The 20123-nt window shown below is 39.0% G+C and overlaps 1 protein-coding gene across 2 annotated transcripts; it reads left to right on the top strand.

The window, feature by feature from the left end:
- The first annotated feature begins 10509 nt into the window (after window positions 1-10509).
- On the top strand, window positions 10510-18800 carry POMP (proteasome maturation protein). Of its 2 annotated transcripts, none has more exons than XM_026108937.2 (6): window positions 10510-10640; window positions 12130-12227; window positions 13124-13184; window positions 15431-15532; window positions 16529-16622; window positions 18268-18800. In XM_026108937.2, the coding sequence occupies exons 1-6, from the start codon at window positions 10638-10640 to the stop codon at window positions 18333-18335; spliced, it is 426 nt and encodes a 141-aa protein (XP_025964722.1). In that variant the 5' UTR covers window positions 10510-10637; the 3' UTR covers window positions 18336-18800. The 2 variants fall into 2 exon arrangements, with proteins under 2 accessions (XP_025964722.1, XP_064361038.1); XM_064504968.1 differs by lacking the exon at window positions 18268-18800 and adding an exon at window positions 17705-18263.
- The last annotated feature ends 1323 nt before the right edge of the window (window positions 18801-20123 follow it).

Below are 20123 nucleotides of genomic sequence, written 5' to 3'. Positions count from 1 at the left end.
CAGCAGAGGATATATGGCCTTTAAAGAAGACAAAGATTGGCTTTGCTATAAAAGAAAAAGCCACTTCCTGGAGAGGAAGATGCACTGATTTTTTAGGAAAATGCAGACACATTGTGAGCTCCATGGAATAATGATCTGGTGAGGAAGGAAGAGGCTGCGATGTGGGGACTAAACATTACCTACCTATAAACTTTGCAATTAAGGCTCATAGCCTGTTATAAATGAGTCTTTGTACAATCTTCACCTAGATGACAAGAAGCAAATGCTTTATTTTATGTCTTTATTGTTTTCCTCATTTGCTTATCTCCTGCTTGAAGAAAAAAAATCTTGTAAAATACACCTGTAATATGGATTTCACTGCTAGTTAGGAGGCAGCCAAGGCTGAATATGCATTCCAAGAGAAGCAAAAGGCTCTGTTCTCAGGAAAAGAAAAAGAAAGTAAGTGACTACAGAGATATCCCAGATAATGAGAGGGGGATTTCCCAATGAGGTGCCATGAAGTGAAGGACTCTGTGCTTAGATACCAACATCCTGGACTCACAGTTTCAAGGAAAAATTGGCAGTGTTATGTTCATAGAATTTGTACGGAAAACAGAAAACGTTTTCCAAAATTTGAATAAAATATTTTGCAAAGACATCAAGTTACATATTGCAACAGGAAAATTCTTGGAAAAGCAAGAATAATATGTAAGATGATGACAATGGAAAAATGTTTTTTATCCTTCAGCTTTCAGTTAGCAAGCACTTAAGACCCTCCCTTTGGTTACAGAACAGCTGTATTCTCTATTTCTTTTATTGTGAAATAAGCACAGATACAGGTCTAGGGAATTTTCTTCTATGATTCCCAGTGTCGCTTTTAATTTCGCAGTGAATTCGTTGAGCTGAGTTTGTTTCTACATTTTGCAAATAATGACATTATTTTAGAAATATTTCAAAGATTAGTGTATTAATGTTTTTCTTAACATAATTTAGTAGTTCATAGCTTTGAAATGCTGAGAAAGGCAGTTGGTGGCTGATGTACCACCATTTGAACAGAGAAATAATCTTGAAATCTGCTCTTTCCTATCATCTAACATTCACTTTTTATTATTTTCAAATACGCCACACAGTGGTTAATAATAGATAAGTGTATCTAGAATGAAGGACAAATGTATAATTCCATGCTTCTTATCTCTGTAATCTTCATTCAGAGGAATTCTCATCTTCTTCTGGAATCTGGGACAACTTTTTTGGAATCCACAGTGATAACAAATTGCAGGAAAGTCAGTAAGTTATCAGCCCCCAAACATGCGTGAGTTGTGGCTAGAAGCAGGGCAGATGAAGAGATCAACAGAAAAACGATTTTTCAATAATATATGTCATTAGACTAAAGAAAGCTTGAACTCACAGCACATTAGGTACAAAACTAAGGATGAATAACTTCACAAGGCTGTGAGGAAAACTGCCAAAGCATGTGGAAATTTGGCATTGAAACAGAGTAGTAGATTAATGCATTAGCGTCTCATTTTCAGACTAGTAAGAAGCTATCTGAGTGAATTAATGAAATGAACAGGTGGTCTCCACTTAGCAGATGTTTGGTTAGAGATCTCAAAGACACAGCGCAATTTTTAGTCTGTCTTTAAAGACAATCCAGAAGTAAAAGTGCAGGAGCGCATGTTCTAGGCTGGACCTGAGAACTGCTTCAAGGAAAGAACAAACCATTGCGCAGGCAGAGCAAAACACACGTAATGTAAAATGCTAAAATACGCCTGCTATCTATAATCTTTCCTTTATTTAAAAGGCAGGAAAATGCTGATCTGCAGAACTTTGGAACAATACTAGATGTTTTTTGTTTTAAGAGTTTTGTGACTAGCACCAAGGGAGAGTACCTAGTGCCTCTCTGTGGTATCTGCATGTGAGGGCTGGAATGCTAGCCCTGTTTCTGTAAAAATGGCTGTGAAATATGAAAGAAGATATAAGCATATTCAGAAATATCTCCCATAATGTGGGAAAGCATAGTTGAAACTGCTCACCACCCAATCTCAGTGGTGCTTTTCAGAACATAATGAAAATTAAGTGTTGCAGTGCTTTTTTTCACTGGACATACTTGCCCGAAACTACTATTTTTTATTTACTGAATAGCAGTCATGCAGTAATAATCTCTACTATTTCTCTCAGAAATGAAGCAGAGCCACATGTCACCTCATGACTGTTAAACAAAATTCTGATCTCCTAATGCAAATCCAGTGCACTGAGAAGCTACAATACAGCAGACCTTCTAGGGTACGATCCTTATTTGTACTCTTTAGACAGAAAAATCCCAGAGGAGAAGGCTCCAGACACTCTTCCTTCCTTTCCTTTCAAAAGATTTTTTTCATCTTTTCAGGATGGTCAACACAATATTCTCAAATAGAAGTCAAAACCTATCATCGCTTGTACTACAATTAGATATAGTAGGAATATAGAGGGAAAATCAGAATTGGAAAAAAAATAATCATAGGCTTAATTAGAAACAGTTGTTCATGAGCTCTGGCATAGATCCAATTTCTGTCTAGAGCGGAGCCCACAAAGGGAATACTCTGCCTCCTTTTCCAAGCAGAATGAAACATGGCAGCAAGGTGGGACAGTGGTACATTTGAAGAAATCTGTAAAACAGGAAATGTCTATTCCCAAGGTGACAGCAAAATTAAAAAAGCTGAACTGCCAAAATTGAATCATCCACATAGTCTTCATCCTCCAGTACTCAAAGAATCAGCACAGCAATTTCAAGTCTTACAGTAACATTTTCCAATAAACCTTAAAAGTCAATGTTGGTTCTATCCACTGGCTAATGATACACACAGGAGCTGTATTTAAGAAAGAGAGGGTAAGGGTATTCTAGGTAACAACAGTTAACAATCTGACCATAACAATATACATAAATTTAGAATAAATTTGGAAGGAGAGGATGATTAGATATTGAATAAGTGGAAAACAGCATAGGTGGAAAAACAGGAATCTGTGTCGAAGTAACGTAATATCCTTCTTTGATCATGTAAAGGAGGCAAAGTACAGCATGTCTAATTAGAAAAAAAATAGTACAGTATTTGAAAAGGTAAGGAAAAGTATTGTTTAAGCTGAAATAGAAGAGTGTTAATGGAAGAATTGTAAGTTGAATAATAAATATTGCTCAGAGGGAAGACTACAGTGAATTTCTTTGAAATGGGATATATCAGGATAGATTGGAGTTCCTCAAGGATTTGTTTTAGGACAAGTTTTACTTAATATTTCCATTATTGATGGTCCCACAAGAAGGAGAAATATACTAATTAAAGTTAATGGTAGCCCAGAAAGTTGGGAGGTCTCCTCAAACCACATTCCTTAGTATCAGACTAATGCTGTCTAGAGACTGGAGATTAGAATAATAGAAATGCAACAAAATAAAATGAAATGGTCATCCATTAGTGATTAAGAACAAGAATTTCCACTGTAATCTAGGAGCTTGCCAGTTAAAGATATTGAGAGCAGCTGATGAAGCACCAGTGTGATGCAGCTGTGAAAAAAGCAAATGTGACCCTTGGCTGTGTGAGGAGAACTGTATTAATGCAGCTATATAGGCACTGGTGTGACCTCCTCTGAAGCACTGTACAGAATTCTGATTCCTCTTGTTCAAGAAATGCAAAATTGGAGTATGTTTTGGGAATGGCTGCTGTGATGATCAGAGGAACAGACAGCCTAACTCAGGAAAGGGGCCTGACAGCTAAGAGCTGCAAGAGGGAGGAATAACAGTTCTCATGGGCTAAGCACTATGAAGCAAGAACCATGCGAGCTACACTGGCCACTGTAGCCACAAGAACACACAGGTACAAACTGGCCATAAAAGATAATGATTTCTGCCTAGAAACAAAGTTTTTGTGACCTGAGCAATGAGGTTCCAGTAAGAACAGTGAGAGCAGAAGGAAGAGGAATGGGATCAAGTTTACTTAAATATGCAAGGTTATTAAGTCCTTATGAAAATAGTTATGTAACATAGCTCTTTATAACAGCAGTGGATAGCACTCAATGACCCAAGAGGTGCCCTTGAATCCAAACCTCCCTTCCCCTCCTCTTGTCTCCCTCAAGCCCCTGGATTACTTTGATCTGCCCACTCTGATCCTCTGCCACAAAGGTATTCACACAAATTTGCTCTCAGAGGAGGATATGACAGTCTCTCATGAAATGTCCACTGTATATATTTCCCAAACCCTTTCAGGACTGTTTGCTCCTTTGAATAAACATTTTGGGGTTTGTTTTTCCGGTAATCTTTTACAACTTAAAAAGTTCTTCTGAAGAAGAAACCACACAAGTTTTTTCAGTTCACATTTGCATCTTCTTTGTTCCAGCCTAAACCTAATTCTTGAAAATATTTGCTTTATTTTTTTACCTGGAAGGTCAGTCTGAAACCAATTCACAGTCTTCCTTTACAAAAAAAGACTTCCTAATTTCTTCTGAAATTAAAAAAAAAAAAACCTCCTAATTTATATGGATAGGAATTACTGATAGTTTAAATGCCAGCTATTAAAAAGCAATGTCCCCTCCTGACCTATCTTATTATTCATCCCAATCATTTAAAAATTTGAATGTTGCAATTTTCAGAAATACTTGAAACAAAATAGAGAATTTTCCTGGTAGTAATATCTTAATTTGTTTCCTTTCTAATGTTATGTCAATATGTTAAATAACAAAACATCTACAACATTGTAATGGCATATGCTTGAATAACTTTGTGCAAATAAACTCATATAGGCTATGTGATGCAACATTCTTTTTTAATAGGTATAGGGCTGCCACGGTTTAAATTCACTGACAGTTTCTGTCATGAGCACTTCCTAATTATGCTATATAAACTGAATAGGAAATCTCTCACTGTAAAACAATGTTCCAGCAACACACTTTCAGCATCTTTCAACAATAAATTTGAACACAGAGACATGATTTAAGCTGTTAATATAACAAATACAAGCAAAATAAGTATTTCATTTCATAAAGCAGATGGCTGTACAGCCTCAGAATTAAGAGATGTAATGCAAGGAGCAAAAAGTCAAAGCAATTGTGTTGAAAACCTACAGTTAGGAAGTATGAATAAAATCATCCATAGAAAATGTATAATCATAGTTTCCACAAAAAGAAACAAAAATAGAATTCTAAATACATTATTTTCTCCATAGAAACAATTTATTAACTGCCAACACCCTTTACAATGTAATAGCTTTTAATTTAGAAACAATTTATTAACTGCCAACACCCTTTACAATGTAATAGCTTTTAATTTAGTAAAACCTCTTCCTGAAGAAACACTGTAATAATTCTTCTGTACAGAAATGACGTTGTTTCACCCGAGTCTTGATTCAGCGAAGTCCACTCAGTTGGATCATTGCAACTATGTGGAACCCCATGAACTCTAGGCTCTCTACAAGCGCCAGGGTCTGCATACAGGCTGCTGACTGTAAGCCACAACTTCTGTTTATGTATGTGCGAGCAAACTGTAGTTTTCTATCAGAAGTGAGTCATCAAACTCAGACCTAAGTCCAAGCTTGGCCAAAATTCAGGAGGCTCCAGACCCACCTCTGCTTTTGCTGGCTAGAACTAGGCACTTTGGCTCACATCCTGAGGAGTTCAACACATAATTACCTTGGAAGATTTGAGCCTTAACTATTTCTAAACCAGCCACCGCTGTTCCATTGATGTGACTAATTATAGCATTCTTAAGAGGCACATTGTGTCTGGATCAGAAGCTTTGCCACTCTTTTGTTTTCAAAATGATAGAAAAAGGACTCGGAGAAAATTTTCTGTGGACAGATTCTCACGGTGAAAAGAAACATTATTTTTACTGATGCCTATCTTTTTGCCGAAAATGTCTGTTTTCTGTGCAAAATGACAGCTTTCAGTTTGGTGATTACTGGCTCCTTACATTCACTGATTGTCTTCACCTGTAGGAAGTTAAGATGACTTCTAATTATCTTGCTGTTTAATGGATATGGTTATGACTCAGAGGAGTCTCTGACTCCCCTCTTGCTGTTAGGCTTTTTGGCAAGCTCTTGCGGGATTTTTTTCCTGCACAGTAGCAGGAATGGGAAGTAATGTTCCATTCAATTCTTTCAGCTGTGTCTACTATTAATTACTTTCAAGTTTTCCCTTAGGAAGACACTCTCACAGGAAATGTGCTTAGTCTCACCTATATGTGCAGGGTGGTTATGCTTCTGGGAGGCCGGTCAGTCACTCCAGGTTGAGAGGAAAGACAAAAACATCTTTCTGTGAATTCTTATGAGGAACTTGATTTTTCTGCCAACGGGAGTTTATGGAACGGCCTGTGAGCAGTGAGGTCCTGACTACGTGAACATCAGCTAGGTAAAACGTGTGACTTGGGCTGAAGAATTAATTTAAGATTAATACTGTCACACGGGTGTAATACAGCCTACTGAAAATAGATGATTCAGCCATTAATAGCGAAATACTCCCAGCAGCATTCTCCCAGTTACTGCGCACGTAGCTTTAGCTTTGCATACACTTTTTTTTCCTTATCGTTTGACCCTATTTCTTGATAATTCTCAGAGCACTGCGAGTGAAGAGTAAAACTACTCAGACTATGCGGCAAGCATCCAGCGCCCAGCGAGGCTGAGCAGCGGCAGCCGGCACGTCCCGAGGAGGCAGGCGAGGCGCAGCGAGCTTGGCTGCCGAGCAGCCCCTAGCGACCGGCTCTCCCCGCTGCAGCCTCCGGCCTCCGGCTCCGCAGAAGGGCGCAGGAAACGGCAGCCCAGGTTTCTAAGAATCTGCACATGGGATCACTGCAAAGAAAGAAGAAAGATTACAGATGCCAGTCATAGACTTACAAAGACACTGACAAGCTATAAAGTAAGTCATCGCTTCAAGGCAACAAGGGCCTCTTTCCCAGTACCTTACTCGGGTTAGAAAACAACTGGCAGCCCTTGTTTCATCTACCAAAGCAGCAGCTGGAGATATTTTTTAAAAGACACTATCATTTCATTTAAAATTCACTAATAATTCATAAACCAAATGAAGGAACACGGGAATGTGGGTATTACTTCCCCACTGGTTGCTACCAGCACATTAGTAAGTTTTACATTTCATAGCGAGATAATAATGTTTTTTTGTCATGTATTGGACTGTTGTTGGATTTGAATGATGAGGATGAGCACGTTGACTCAAAAAAATCCTGCAAGCTGTATGTTTGCTAATAAACAAACAGGAAAAAATCATCTGCTTTGGCAATAAGTGAGATTCTTTTTTTCTTTTTTTTTTCCCCTGCAACAGTAACTTTTTTTCTAAATACTTTCACCAGTTTCAGGAAAGGGTGGGTTAGAGTCAGGGGTTTCCTGAGCCTTTTCAGAACATGGTTTTAACGTAGCTGTGTGTTTAGAAGAGCCCCTAGAGAGTCTTGTTTTGGAACACTCTGACGCCTACACATTATTATCTTTGCTACGTTTTGCACTTTTGTGTGAAATTTATTTTTAATCTTTAACAAAACATGCCTCTGTTTATCTTAAATTCAGAAAAGGTTTAATAATTTAAAACAAAATAACTTTTAAAATAATTAGATTTACAATGAATACTGAAACAAAAGTATAAAGCAAATTAACAAGAAAGGACTTCTTAAAGATCAAAGAAAATATGTTTATTTGATGTGATCAAAAACAAATAAAAAGTACTTTCACTTTAACAGGTTATAACTGGCTATTGACAGAAACCAGTGAAAGAGTTTCCCAGCCCCACAGGATAAAGGTTTGCTCCTGATAGAGTTTCACGTACTCAGAACAGACTGCCCACTGATATGGCGAAGGAATTACATTTTGAAAAGCGACAAAGCTACATCAGTATTAGAAAATGTTGACACAAAGGCGAGTTTCCTTGGACAATATACTCTTTTTGCTATTATTAAATAGGACCCATGGTGCTAAAGAATGGGTATTTCGCTCTCTTCCATCTGTTTATTTTAATATATAAAAAAGCTCCAAGAATGGGGAGAGGTAGAAGTACCATTTAATTCAATGGACAAGCTCGACATACTAGCTCAAAAACTACTTTAATGGAGCAGTAGACTCCCCAGATTAGAGCTGGCTTCCATAGCTCCTGGGCAGAGCAGGCTTGGATGTGCTGGGCCTCTGTCGTGATGAGGCCGAGTCCGCTTGGAAAAAAATCTCTCCCACAGACTTCAGTGGCAAAAGTACAGACCCCTCATGAAACGATGCCATGCTGGCAGCCAGGCAAGAAAAAGCTAAGCAATTGAAACCGGAATTTATTTTAAGTTAGGCTGCGTAAATCCTTGTTTAATGAGGTTTTATGTTTGTTAATACCAATTTAATTGCTGAAAGGGTATTGGAAATAAAATACGCTTTTTAAAAAGAGTCAACACTTTCCTCATTTCTAAAAGATACAAGAGTTCATGGTCTATATATCTCTTGAAACCTCAGTTAAGTCCCTCAGCTAAACCAAAGAGACCAGATTTGACATGCCAAAAATGTTGAGGCAAAAAACATGCAGAAAGAAATTTCAAACATTCATACATTTTGGACTTTCTTTATGCAAAAAGTTGAAAAAACACCTTTTATTCATAAAAACCTAATAATTTGAAGGTTGTCTTTAAAAGCAACATGAGAAATTCACCATCAAAACTTTACTAGGGTAATAATTTTAGAGTAGTAGCAGTAATTTTCACACTAATTTTAGGGTGTGCATACTGTCTAAAAGAACAGCCTCTTTAGGAACCACAATCACTGCATCCTGCTTTCTGCCCTGTTTCCATCAGCCTGGAAGACGCTTTCAGACAGGCTGTCCAGGTCTGCATGCCAGCAGGCCAGCTCAGCAGGCCGGCCGCGGCACACAGGGCCCTGTGTGCTGGGGCCGGTGCACACGGGCTGCGCCTGGGGCAGCGCTTGCGGGCTTGCTGTCTACGCTGTGGCGAGGCCGGTGCTGAGGGCAGCCTTGAATTCATCGTGAACGGAAAGGGCAGCCATACCCATTGCTTCTGAATAATTGCAGCACTCACGGCTCTCCACTTCTGATAAAAAGTTTGATCAGCCTGACAACTGCTCATATAATTCCTATTAGCGTGCAGTGGAGACACTGATACCGTCATAGGAACAGGAGATGCTACAGTCATCCAGCACTAAGACATTCACTGTAAGATCATTAAAACAAAATAGGTGGTGAAAGAAATCAAACTTTGCTCAAATTAAAAAGTTGGCAATTTGATGAGAAAATATATCTGGGATTTGTGTTTATGTATGGGAGTTTTCCCTAGCGTGAAAGTCTGTCTTTAAAGCAAAAACAGATCTTTCTTGCAATGGGCATTCTTTCATGTCATGCAGCCTAAACTATGGACTGCAGTGATGTCAATAATGGTACATGGAGTGATCGTATCCTGTCTGTGTCCTGCAAGAATGACTTTGAAAGTTAGATGTTTCATCTCCACAGCCATATCCTGATCAACAAACTCAGTCAATAAATAAATACATTTAGTGACAAACCTAGCTTTTCTGTAAGCTGCAGTTAAACAGGAACTTGATTTGTTTTTTGTATTCACATCTATTCTATAATAATGAACCCAGCACCACAATATCCGAATACCCATTATAATTTCAAGATCAGAGAAGCCTTTGTGGTACCCATTTTCCTGAAAATAATTTAAAAAACCCAGTCTTACATTCTCATTCTTTTGAAGTCTTTGCTTTAAACCTAAGACCTTCATCTAAAGGACTGTAACTTTGGTTTGGAACGATTTTTGAACTGGTGACCTGATTCTGCTCAAGGAAGAGGATAACAGTAAAAGTGTATGAATTTCTATTTAATTAAATATTATGTAAAGCTGAGTGTGTTATTATAAAATACATAAAATTCCCGTGTTAGTATCACTTTTTCTACAGCATGTAGTGTTCATTTTCTCTGCCATGTATGAAATTCATAGCAGCAGGGCAATTTGGGGCAAAATCCAAAGCGGCTGAGGAAACCACAAGCCTTGGAAGAAATATGTGAAAGAGACTTGCCAAATACACAGCTGGAGCAGTGCAGCAAAATCTGTGGCAAATGATCTAATGATGGTTGAAAAGCCTTTCAAAATTATTTTAAGTATAAACTAACGCTAATCCAGTTACTGCGTTGTTACTGCTGCTACTGCAAACTTAGTTTTCCTCCACAGTTCTCGTTTCCAAAGACAAACTTGCCACCGGCCTGCCCTTGCCGGTCGCTGCTGGGGGATGACGAGTTTGACCACAGAAGAGCACAACGTAAGGCCCCCATCAACCAGCTGCCCCAGCCTACTGCGGGCAGCCAGGGGCCAGCGAGGGGATTTTGGCTGGCACCAAAAACGCTGTTTTTTGACGGCTAACCGCAAACGGGCGCGGGAAGCCCTGCAAACCCAGGGCAATGCGGCGGCGGCAACCCCGGCCCCTCACGCTTCCCGCCGCCGCCAACCGCCACCTCGGGGCAGCCGCAGCCCCGCCCCTCCGCGGCGGGCCCCTCCCCCTCCCCGCGAGGCCCCGCCCCCTCTTCGCGAGGCCCCGCCCCTCCCCGCGCCCGCCCTTGTCCCGGCCGCCCCCGCTTCCTGCGTCTGACGCAGCGCGCCGGGGGAGGGGCGGAAGTGAGGGGGAGGAGGACGCGGAAGTGGCGGCGGGTGTCGAGCCAAGATGGTGAGCGCGGGGTCGATTGTGCTGCTCGCGCGCGGGGGGAGGCGCGCGCCCGTCCTTCCCCCCCCCCCCCGCTCCCCCCCTTCCAGTCCCGCGGCGGCCGTTGGGGTCCCAACGGTCGGCAGGGCGCCGGCCGCCGCGCCGCGCCGCGCTGAGTCACTGGGGTCCGGCGCGGCCATGGCGGGCACGCGTGTTCTCGGGCGGGCGGCGGCGGCGGTGGCGCCCTCGGGGAGCTGCCCGCGCTGGGAGGGCGCCCGGTGTGCTTGATTGTGCTTTGAAGCCCCTCTCCCGGGAGCTGGCGAGAGAGAGCGACGCCGGGGCTCCCGGTAATCCGGCGCTCCGGCAGCCCGGCACTGCAGGGGGCGAGCAGCAAGCACGGCGGTCGTGGCCGGGTTGCGGAGTTCGCGCCTCGACCCTTCTTCGGGTTTACGCGTGTTGGGACCACGTAAGCCGGGCTAGTCGCTGGCAGGACTGAGGGGTTCACGCTTTTTCTGCTCTAGTTTTACATTTTCACTTCTGTCCTCCTAAACATTTGCTCCTTTGTCACACTTTCTGCTTAATAATACCTTTTACATGTTTTTGTTTACAGCACTCTCAGGAGAGTCAGATCGGTACTGAGTATGTTAATTAGTAGATGCTTTAGATACATGTAATAGAAGATGTTTTAGGATTTTCTAATAGCCCGTAGGTTATTGGCAGTTACCATGGTAGTATACTGTTTCAAGAGACTCACTGTGAGCATGCGTTCTCTGTTGGAGCTGACAAAAAAGATGGAAGAAACTCCTATGCTGAGCAGCTCATTGCTGTCACCTTCCAGAGATCATTATTCATTGATCTGTTAGAGTAATTTGTGTAAACAGCCCTAAAGTTCCTTCAATATAATCGGTTGCTGTAGCTTTAAATTGGTGATCTGGGTTAAGATGGTTTTACTTACTGAGTCTGTTGGAGGTGTGTTTTCTCTGGTCGTCTTCTACAAGTTACCATTTCTTCTTTGCTTTTCCAGTGAACTGATGTAATAGAAGGCATGAGTAGAGCTTATCCTCTTTAGGGCAGATTAAAACCAGTTTGATTGCACTTGTTTACTTCTGTGTTGACATGACTGAGGGAATGCTCAGACCTGTTCTATCAGTTGTGCAGTGACCTGACTTCTCCCTTCCCATCCCTGCAGCACAGGGTTGGGAATGAACAAGGGGTAAATCTGATTTTTTTTTTTTTTTTTTAACTGCTTCAGCCAGCTCCCGAAAATGTTTACTAATACCTTTAAGTATTGTCAGACTCTCTGAAAGCATTCTAATTTAGTGATTTTCCTCTCCCCTTCAAAGGGGAGGAAAAAAAAAAAAAGCAACTCTCTTAAGGCTAAGACTTGTTCCTGAGTAGTTTGAGGAGCTGTTGAACGATTTAGTAAAAAACTTGCAGAATCTTTGTAATTTTCATTTGCTTAGGGGCAAATGGGGCCTGGTTCTGTAAAAGTAATCCTCACTCTTTGTTCCAGAATTCCAGAGGAGCTACTTCTCTGTTGAAGGATAGCATCCCAATTACTGAATTTTCACCTGCTGGACCATTTGGAAGTCATGATCTTCTGCGTAGAGGGTATGTTTTACTGTTTCTTAAATTGTGCAGTAGTCAATGTAAAACTTGAGATACAGGAAGAAAACGTATTAAATACTTATTTTTTGAAAAAGTTTCTTGGTAGATGTGCCTCAAAACCTGTGGTTAAAGCACATGTTTTCAGTCAGATTGTTTTTCAAGCTTTAATTTTCTGCGAAATGTCACTTCAAGAAGTAGATAATGTTAATGGACTTTTATTCATTTGATGCTCTTTTTTTAGAAAATAATGACAAAGTCTTAGTCATTATGAAATATGTGCTAGTTGTTATATATGTGTACGTGAATGTGCCATAGAACTGTGTGGAGTGGTTGATTTTGGTATTGGTACAAAAAGCAAAGTTACTATTATAAAAATAGTATTTTTAATTAACAATTTACATGAGTGGCAAAACTGTGTACATGTATTGAATAATGAATTACAATAACTTCATGGAGTTTAAAATGCAGGTAAAACAGCTATGGAGGGGAAAGCATGTGCAGTAGTCAGTCTGAAAAAATTAAAGAAGGAGTTGAGACTCTTCTACCTTAAACTAACATAGAAGACACTACAGAAGTGTGCAGTTATTGATATGTTTCTTTATTTCTGAAGGAGGTTAAAAAAAAAAAAAACCTATCATTCCTTTATGTCAAATACAAAACTGAAGGTTTCAGATGCCTGAAATTCTTATAGAGGATTTTTTTTTTCTTCTGACAATGCTATAGTTAAGAGTTCATTTTTGCTTCTTCACCACTAAGCATCAATTTTGAATAGTTGAACCTACGCTAATCTTGTGTCTCCGGATTGATGTTTGTATATGGAATTAGTATTGGACTGCAGCTTCAAAAATGGTGTTCTGATTAACTTTTTGTTAATTACATTGTTTTGTGTGCATTTTTAGCTTTACAAGTGTGAAAAATGAATTGTTGCCCAGCCACCCACTGGAGCTATCAGAAAAAAATGCAAGTATAACATCAAATATAGTCATCTTCACTGTTATGTAACTAGGAAGTTTAATTTAACAGTATGATTACCCACACCACTTTGCAGAGCAGCCAGGAATGAGCAAGGTCCTGTCTTCAACGGAATAAAGATGTTCAAAAGTCATAACATGTTATTTATGCCAGTAACATTCTTGACAAATTTGTTTAACGTGTAACTTCCCACTTGTGTTTCTCTTCACTTTAATTACTTAAGCAGACTTCTAAGTTGGGCTTTATTTCGGTAAGGCTTAACCATCTGAAAGTTAGTTAGTTGTGTACGCAGCCTCTATAGTTAGAGGGGAGAGAGATGGGTACCTGTCACCTACAGAAGGCTATTCTTACCATTTTGTCTTTGTTTACCATATATCTTCATTGTTAGACTTTCAGTTTGTGAACCCGTAAATACTTTTCACTGAATTACTTGAGCCCATTTAGAAGTTTTCCATGTACAGGTTGTTCTAAGTGTATGCTATCTTGTCTGACTTAGTCATTGCTCATGGACCACTTAGGAGTGGTTTGTGGACCATAGGTTGAAGATTTACATTGCCATGAAGGGAGCCTGGATTGATAATCTTGGCTAAATAACTAGTTGAAATTAATTTCATTGCTGGTGCCTGTTTTGTCAGCCCAGAAGCTTCTGATACAGTTTAGTGTCTTGAAGTGAGTGCAGTATTTGGACATAATGTTCCAAAATACTAAGCTAAACAGTATGATAATGTCAAGCTTTAATTTATTCTAGCCAGTACTAATGTTGTCATTGGTTAAAAGAATGATGTTAATGTACCATCAACTTCAAGAGTGTGGTTGTAATTGTATAATATAATTGTTTTGGGGACATCTGGCAATTGATTATTTATTTCTTTACAACTGACTGCTATAATTTAATTCTTATAACTGCTTTTGCCATACAAAACCTACGTAATTAAAAGATTATGTGCTAGAGAAAGAAAATGCATAAAAATAATAAAAATAGACAATATGACCCCTAAGAAGTATATGGAATCTTTTAGGTGTTTTTTCTGTGTATTATTTTGGTTTTCTTTTTCTGGAAGCTTGTGGCTGATTTCTCTAAGACCTTTTTTTCACTTACATTTGTATGGAAAAAAAACTTTCCCAAGCCTGGAATAGTTATGGATGGTTTTACTGCTATAAATGTAGATAGGCTTTTCAGGTAGCATGAGCAGAAACCAAATCTTTCTACTATCCATTGAAGCACCCACTACTTCTATTAAAAAAACAGAAAAATAATGTGATCAAAATTAAGTTTGGGATGAAGGGTATAACACAGTATTTTCTGTTAACTTTCGAAGAAAATTCAGTATGGATTAATCTCAAGAAAAGGTCCTGTTATGCCTTTGACTTCTGTATGCCTGTTGGTTTCTGAGATCCCTTAGCATAAATATGACACTTTCATACCAGTAGACTTTTTTCACAGTCTTTATGAGTACACCTTTTAAAATAAGAGGTTCATATTTTTTTTATTTTACTTCATAGTAGTGGCTTATGTTAACGTTGCAGGCAAGTAGTCAGTAACATAAAAGCCAAAGTTGAGACTGGATTACTCAAGCTTGGCAATATTGAGCATAAAAGTGTGTGCGCATGTGTGCGCATGTACACGTGTACTTTAATATTCATGACCCAACATCTTTTTCAACGTTAAAACTCACTACTAAATGGATATGTGCACATTCTTCGTCTTTATCAGTTTTAGAGCAGCTGGTAAGATAAGACCTCTCTTTTGCTTTTCTGAGTCTTGCAGAGTGTATGTGATGCTCTGTTTTCCTGCTTGATCAGAAAAGATGTATTTCAAATGTTTTGAAGTACAGTCTTCAGTGACTAAAAATAGTATGAATTGTTGCTTTCTGCTTTGTGCTTTTGCTTCAAACCAAGCTTAGCTTCCCATTTGTGTGCTAATACTGTAGTAAAGTAGTACACAACTAAACCACTTGGTGGGGTTGCATGTCCTGATTGTCCAAAAAAAAAAAAATTGCTACTATTTATTTGTAATAAAAATGATCTAGTTAAGTGCAATTTCAGTGATTTTAAAACCGATGTTATTGCGTTAGGATGCATCTTGTACATTTGAGATGCTTATGACAGTATCACTGAATTTTTGCTTCTGAATTTCAGTGAGCATGTTTGTTTAAGCAGGATATCACAATGTCTTCTATGACTGTACTTTACTGTAGCTTTTCTTTAAAACAAAAAAATGTTCTTTGTGGTAGTTCCAGTTAAATCAAGATAAAACAAACTTTGCCACGCTGAGAAATATTCAAGGACTCCATGCACCTTTAAAGCTGCAGATGGAATTCAGAGCAGTGAAACAGGTAGGCATTTTTATGAAAACGGGTATAATTTAAATCACTGGAAGGAATTTTTATCTGGATAAATAAGCTTTTGGAAAGCCATCTTTCTACATCAAAGTACAACCACCTTCTATTTCCAAGATAAACTTTTACAATGAACTAGTTTTATTGAAAGAAAACAGAACCAAACATTGCAATTCATAATTTCCAGAACAATGCATATACTAGAACCTTTCAGCTGCTGTTCTTGTAGTGATTATTTGGTGAAACAAAAAGCATATCAGGTTTTACGTGGACTAGCTTCATACAAGCCTTGGGGAAAAAAGCAGGAGGAATTCAGTATTAATTCCTAAAGTTTGTATCTCCTCTATGGAACTCATGAGCTTTATTGGAAGGGAATCCCTGCATCTGCAGGGAAAAGAGACATAGAGCTATAAAGTAGGTAGTGATTTGGGAGCGGACATCGAGGTAACTTACAACATGAAGCAGAGAAAATCCTCTGTGCTTGTTGTTCCACAGCCTTGTAAGATCAGGGGAGCTCTTTGGTGAGCTAACGTCAAAGATTTTAGCTTTATTTGGGAAGCTGAGTCTCCCTTCTTTCCCATCTTACCTCCTATGATGGAGAGTAGCTGGAGGCTGACTTTGTCCCTTAGGAACATAGAAAGCTCATTGGTCCTAGTAAACTGTTGGAGGTTGGGGTTTTTGGTTGGTTGGTGTTTCGTTTTGTTTTTTTGCTTGTTGAAGGTTGTCACATCAGTCAAGGATTGTTCTTCCAAGTGGGTTGAAGCAGCTTTATGCTCCCTTCCAGGGGATCAGGTTTCTAGTGAGCCACAGTAAGCTGCATAAAACTTGGTAGAAATCTCATGTCTTGAAGATACAAAAGGCAGGCAGGACATATGAAAACATCCCTTGATCTCAGGACCTGTCATTTTTGACAGTCACTTCAGACTGAGAAATCTAAATAAAAAATTCAAACTCAGGCTGGCACAAACTTTAACATTTGCTGTCTTCTTACAGGTCCAGCGTCTCCCATTTCTTCACAGCTCAAACATAGCACTGGATACTCTGAGAGGAAATGATGAATGCATTGGTTTTGAGGATATTCTTAATGGTAAATATATTTTCTTTCAAATGTTTTGTAAGCTGTCTAAAATGACTTGACATTAATGGAATGGTAAAATTTGGGAACTGTTAAGTTGTTTACCTCTTAGGATTACAAAAATTAGAAATATAAAATACAGATAGAAATTGAATTCCCGATGTGAAAGAAACACTGTGGGGTGGAGAAATAAATGTGGTTCAGCTGCTAGTTTTATGGCAATTTCTCTGAAATATGGAGTAAACCTGTATTTGCTTTTAAGCTGGGTTTCTTAAGGAATAGAAGATTATACACTTCTGCTAAATGCCTGTTCCCTCAGAAACTTTTGAAGTACTTATCCAAATTTTTGGCAAGCAGAGGTTTCAAAGACACAAAGTTTTTGCAAGTTCTATAATTAAAAAGAAAAAAGGCTAGGTAGAGGAGAGATACCAAACTAATGCAACAAAGATGGGGGGGAAGACTCCCTCGTATTAACTCAGAGCTAGCAGTTGTGTGGGCTGCTGGCTGTCAGTCAGTCAGTAGGATGGAATAAACCTGGGTGGGGCTAGAAAATGGAGAGAGTCTGGGATAGAGGGAACTTGAAATACAGGAGGGGTAGGTGGAAGTCTGGAGGTATGAGGGAAACCTCGGAATCTTTTCTGGGATGGATTTATAGGGAGCATGAGAAGGAATCTTAAGTTGTTGTGGTTGAAGGGGTAGAGCAATGTGAAACAATTGATAGGAAGTTGCTTGTTTTCCATTGCTCACAGCAAGCTGTAGTATGTTTATAGATTGAGAAGGAGTAAGTGCTCTGTTAAAATTGCTCTTGGAAAAGTCTTATTTGTCAGCTAGGGCTAAATGAGTTAGTTCTGCTGTTTCTGGAGGAACATCAAGAAGGCATTAATACACCTTGTCTGTGGAAGGAAAGTAATCCGCTACACCCGAAAGGTTCACTGCTTCCAAGGCATATTCACAACTTTTTTTTTCTTCTTTTTAAACCCTTTTTTTGTATGGAAATGAATTTCATAGTGTTGATATTGGTGTGTGTCTGCGTCCCATGTGCGTTCTCTGTGAACCTTTGAATACAGTGGCCTAATGTCAACCATGCTTTACAGAATGGAAGAAATCTCATAGGCACTTAAGGGTGAGAATTTCTGTGAAACTCAGCAGTCAGCTGGAGAAGGGAAACCATCAGTGGTATACCCCAGCTAGTGGAAAGCCTGGAGTGTGAGCTGCTACTGTGCTAGACCTCAGAGAAGTAGCATTGGAAAGATGTGTGGGCTGCCCATGGGAAAAGCATCAGTCAGACTTTCATTATTGTAGACACCAAACTCAATCAGTCATGATATTCAGACTATAGGAGATTGTGCTTATGTAGAACTGTGTGGCTTTGCTTGAGTTGTTTTTGGTTTTCCACTTATCAAAAACCTGTACTGCTAGAGATGTATTGATTATCTGATCATTACTTTGGACAGAGATTTGAGTTGGAGATGTGCGCTGTGCACAGTATCAAAAATCAGTGGAGTAATTGTTGCACTAAATATTAATATAAAAAGGAAAATCTAGATGAAATATGGTTGTCTTGATAGTTACTGTTTGTAGCTTTGTAGAAACCTAATATTTGTTGTGTTTGTGTGTGTGTGTGTTTTTTTTGTTTTTTTTTTTTTTTTTTTTCCAGATCCCTCACAGAGTGAGGTTATGGGAGAGCCACACATGATGATGGAATACAAGCTTGGTTTATTGTAACAAAATGTACTCCAAGTCTGTTCTCCATAAAAATGTTTTGTGCGTGTCTTTATACTGCAGACCCAAATGCATGATACTAAATTGACACTCGCAGTGTTAAACAGTCCTACAGGTATCGCTTGCCTTCCTTGATGAAAAGGCACATTAAATGTTTAAAGTCTATAAATTGTTCTGTGCTTGTTGTCAATTATGGAAATGTCCTGTAACTAGATTAAATAATGTCTCTTCGTACACTGCTCAGGACAATAGCTTCTTAACTATGGAAATGCTATATATGTATACAAGAAATCCAAAAATACCCGTGCATTTTAAAACTGATTACTGTAGTTAAATACATTTAATGAATGTTCTTGCAAAAGAACTTTTTAAGTGGGAAAAGAAGATATTTTCCATTGGGTAACTCTTTGTTCATGAAAATTTCCATACTTTTTTTTTAAGCATTGAATAAAAGTTTGCTATAAATGCTGTGGCGTTCCAAAATATATTTAATTGCAAATCAAGCATCTTTTATTTCCAACACACAGTGCTTTGCTTTTCTTTTGCAATTTCTTTAAAGATCTGCAGTAGCTTCCACACTGCCAGTGGAATCCTGCTACATACATTTTCTTCCTCCTGTTAAGATGATGGTTGTTCATTTGCTAGTGAGCCATTGAAATTTTGTGCAGAACTGGAAGTACCACCGAAAGAAAGGAGTTAAAAGTCTGAATTTTATTTCAGCTGTGTGCCTGAGAGGATATTCTGTTTTCTGAAACTAGAAGCAACTTCCACTTGGACTTGAACCAAGTATTTTAAAATCCATTTGGGAACATAGTCCAAAAGAGCAGCCCTAGATCCAGGTATTCAGAGATTAAGAAAGAATACTTTCTTAAGAGTGCATATAACAAAGCTGCTGCAATAAGAACATGAGAATGCAATGGTACTAGATCACAAATAAATAATTTTATATGGATTTACTAAAATCTGATTTTAAAGGAGGAAAGAAGCAGCTATACTTGCAAACACCTTTCAACAAGGAGTAGGCCACTGAAGGGTTTGATTGGGCATTTTCATTAAGTTCAAGGTTATGACAATAACTGTTTTCTGATGTCATATTATATAAAACTCTTGCAAGGCAGCTAATACTGTGTGGCACTGCAGACAACTAAGAGTAACTAGATTTTTACAAGTTATTTATCTTTTCCAGTTATTACTGTATTGTTTGTAATGGTATCTGAAACTATGCCCCTGAACTCGGGTGGGGGTATTTTTGTGCAGAAAAAGGTCTGCAGTCCAAAAGGAGCTGCCTCTTGTCATCTGCAGGGAGCCTGAAACAGTATTTCTAAGAAAAACGACATTTATTAAGCAGCTTTTGATGACTGTTTAGTGCTAACTGTCAACCACTTCACTTGAGTTCCAGTAATTGAGTGTGAAAGCATAGGTCTGCACACTCTTTTAGGTAGCTGTTTGTTTTGTATGTGAATTGCTATACTTAAATAATAGGATTGGCTGTTACTTTAGAAGTGAATAAAGTTTCATGGTAGTGTTTTGTAAAAAGCAAAAGAAAGTAAGGTGGTGCAATAAAACAGCTCAATGGCTGTTGGTTGAAAGGTGCTACTGTGTCTGAGCAAAACTACTTTCCAAGTAACTCAGTACTGTTTCTCATTAGTGCAGTGAGAAGTGGACACAGAGTAGGAGGCCAGACATAATTTGTAGGTGTGTTTTTTCTTTTTTTCTCAAATCTTTGTGTAGTTTATCATCTTGGATGAGTGTGAATGAAGGTAGGAGCAGGGAAGTTGCACTGTTCATCAT

The sequence above is a fragment of the Dromaius novaehollandiae genome, chromosome 1 (assembly GCF_036370855.1).
Source record: "Dromaius novaehollandiae isolate bDroNov1 chromosome 1, bDroNov1.hap1, whole genome shotgun sequence".
In the NCBI taxonomy this organism is placed as follows: domain Eukaryota; kingdom Metazoa; phylum Chordata; class Aves; order Casuariiformes; family Dromaiidae; genus Dromaius; species Dromaius novaehollandiae.
The sequence above is the reverse complement of the archived record's forward strand: the minus strand, read 5'-3'. Positions and strand labels throughout refer to the sequence as shown.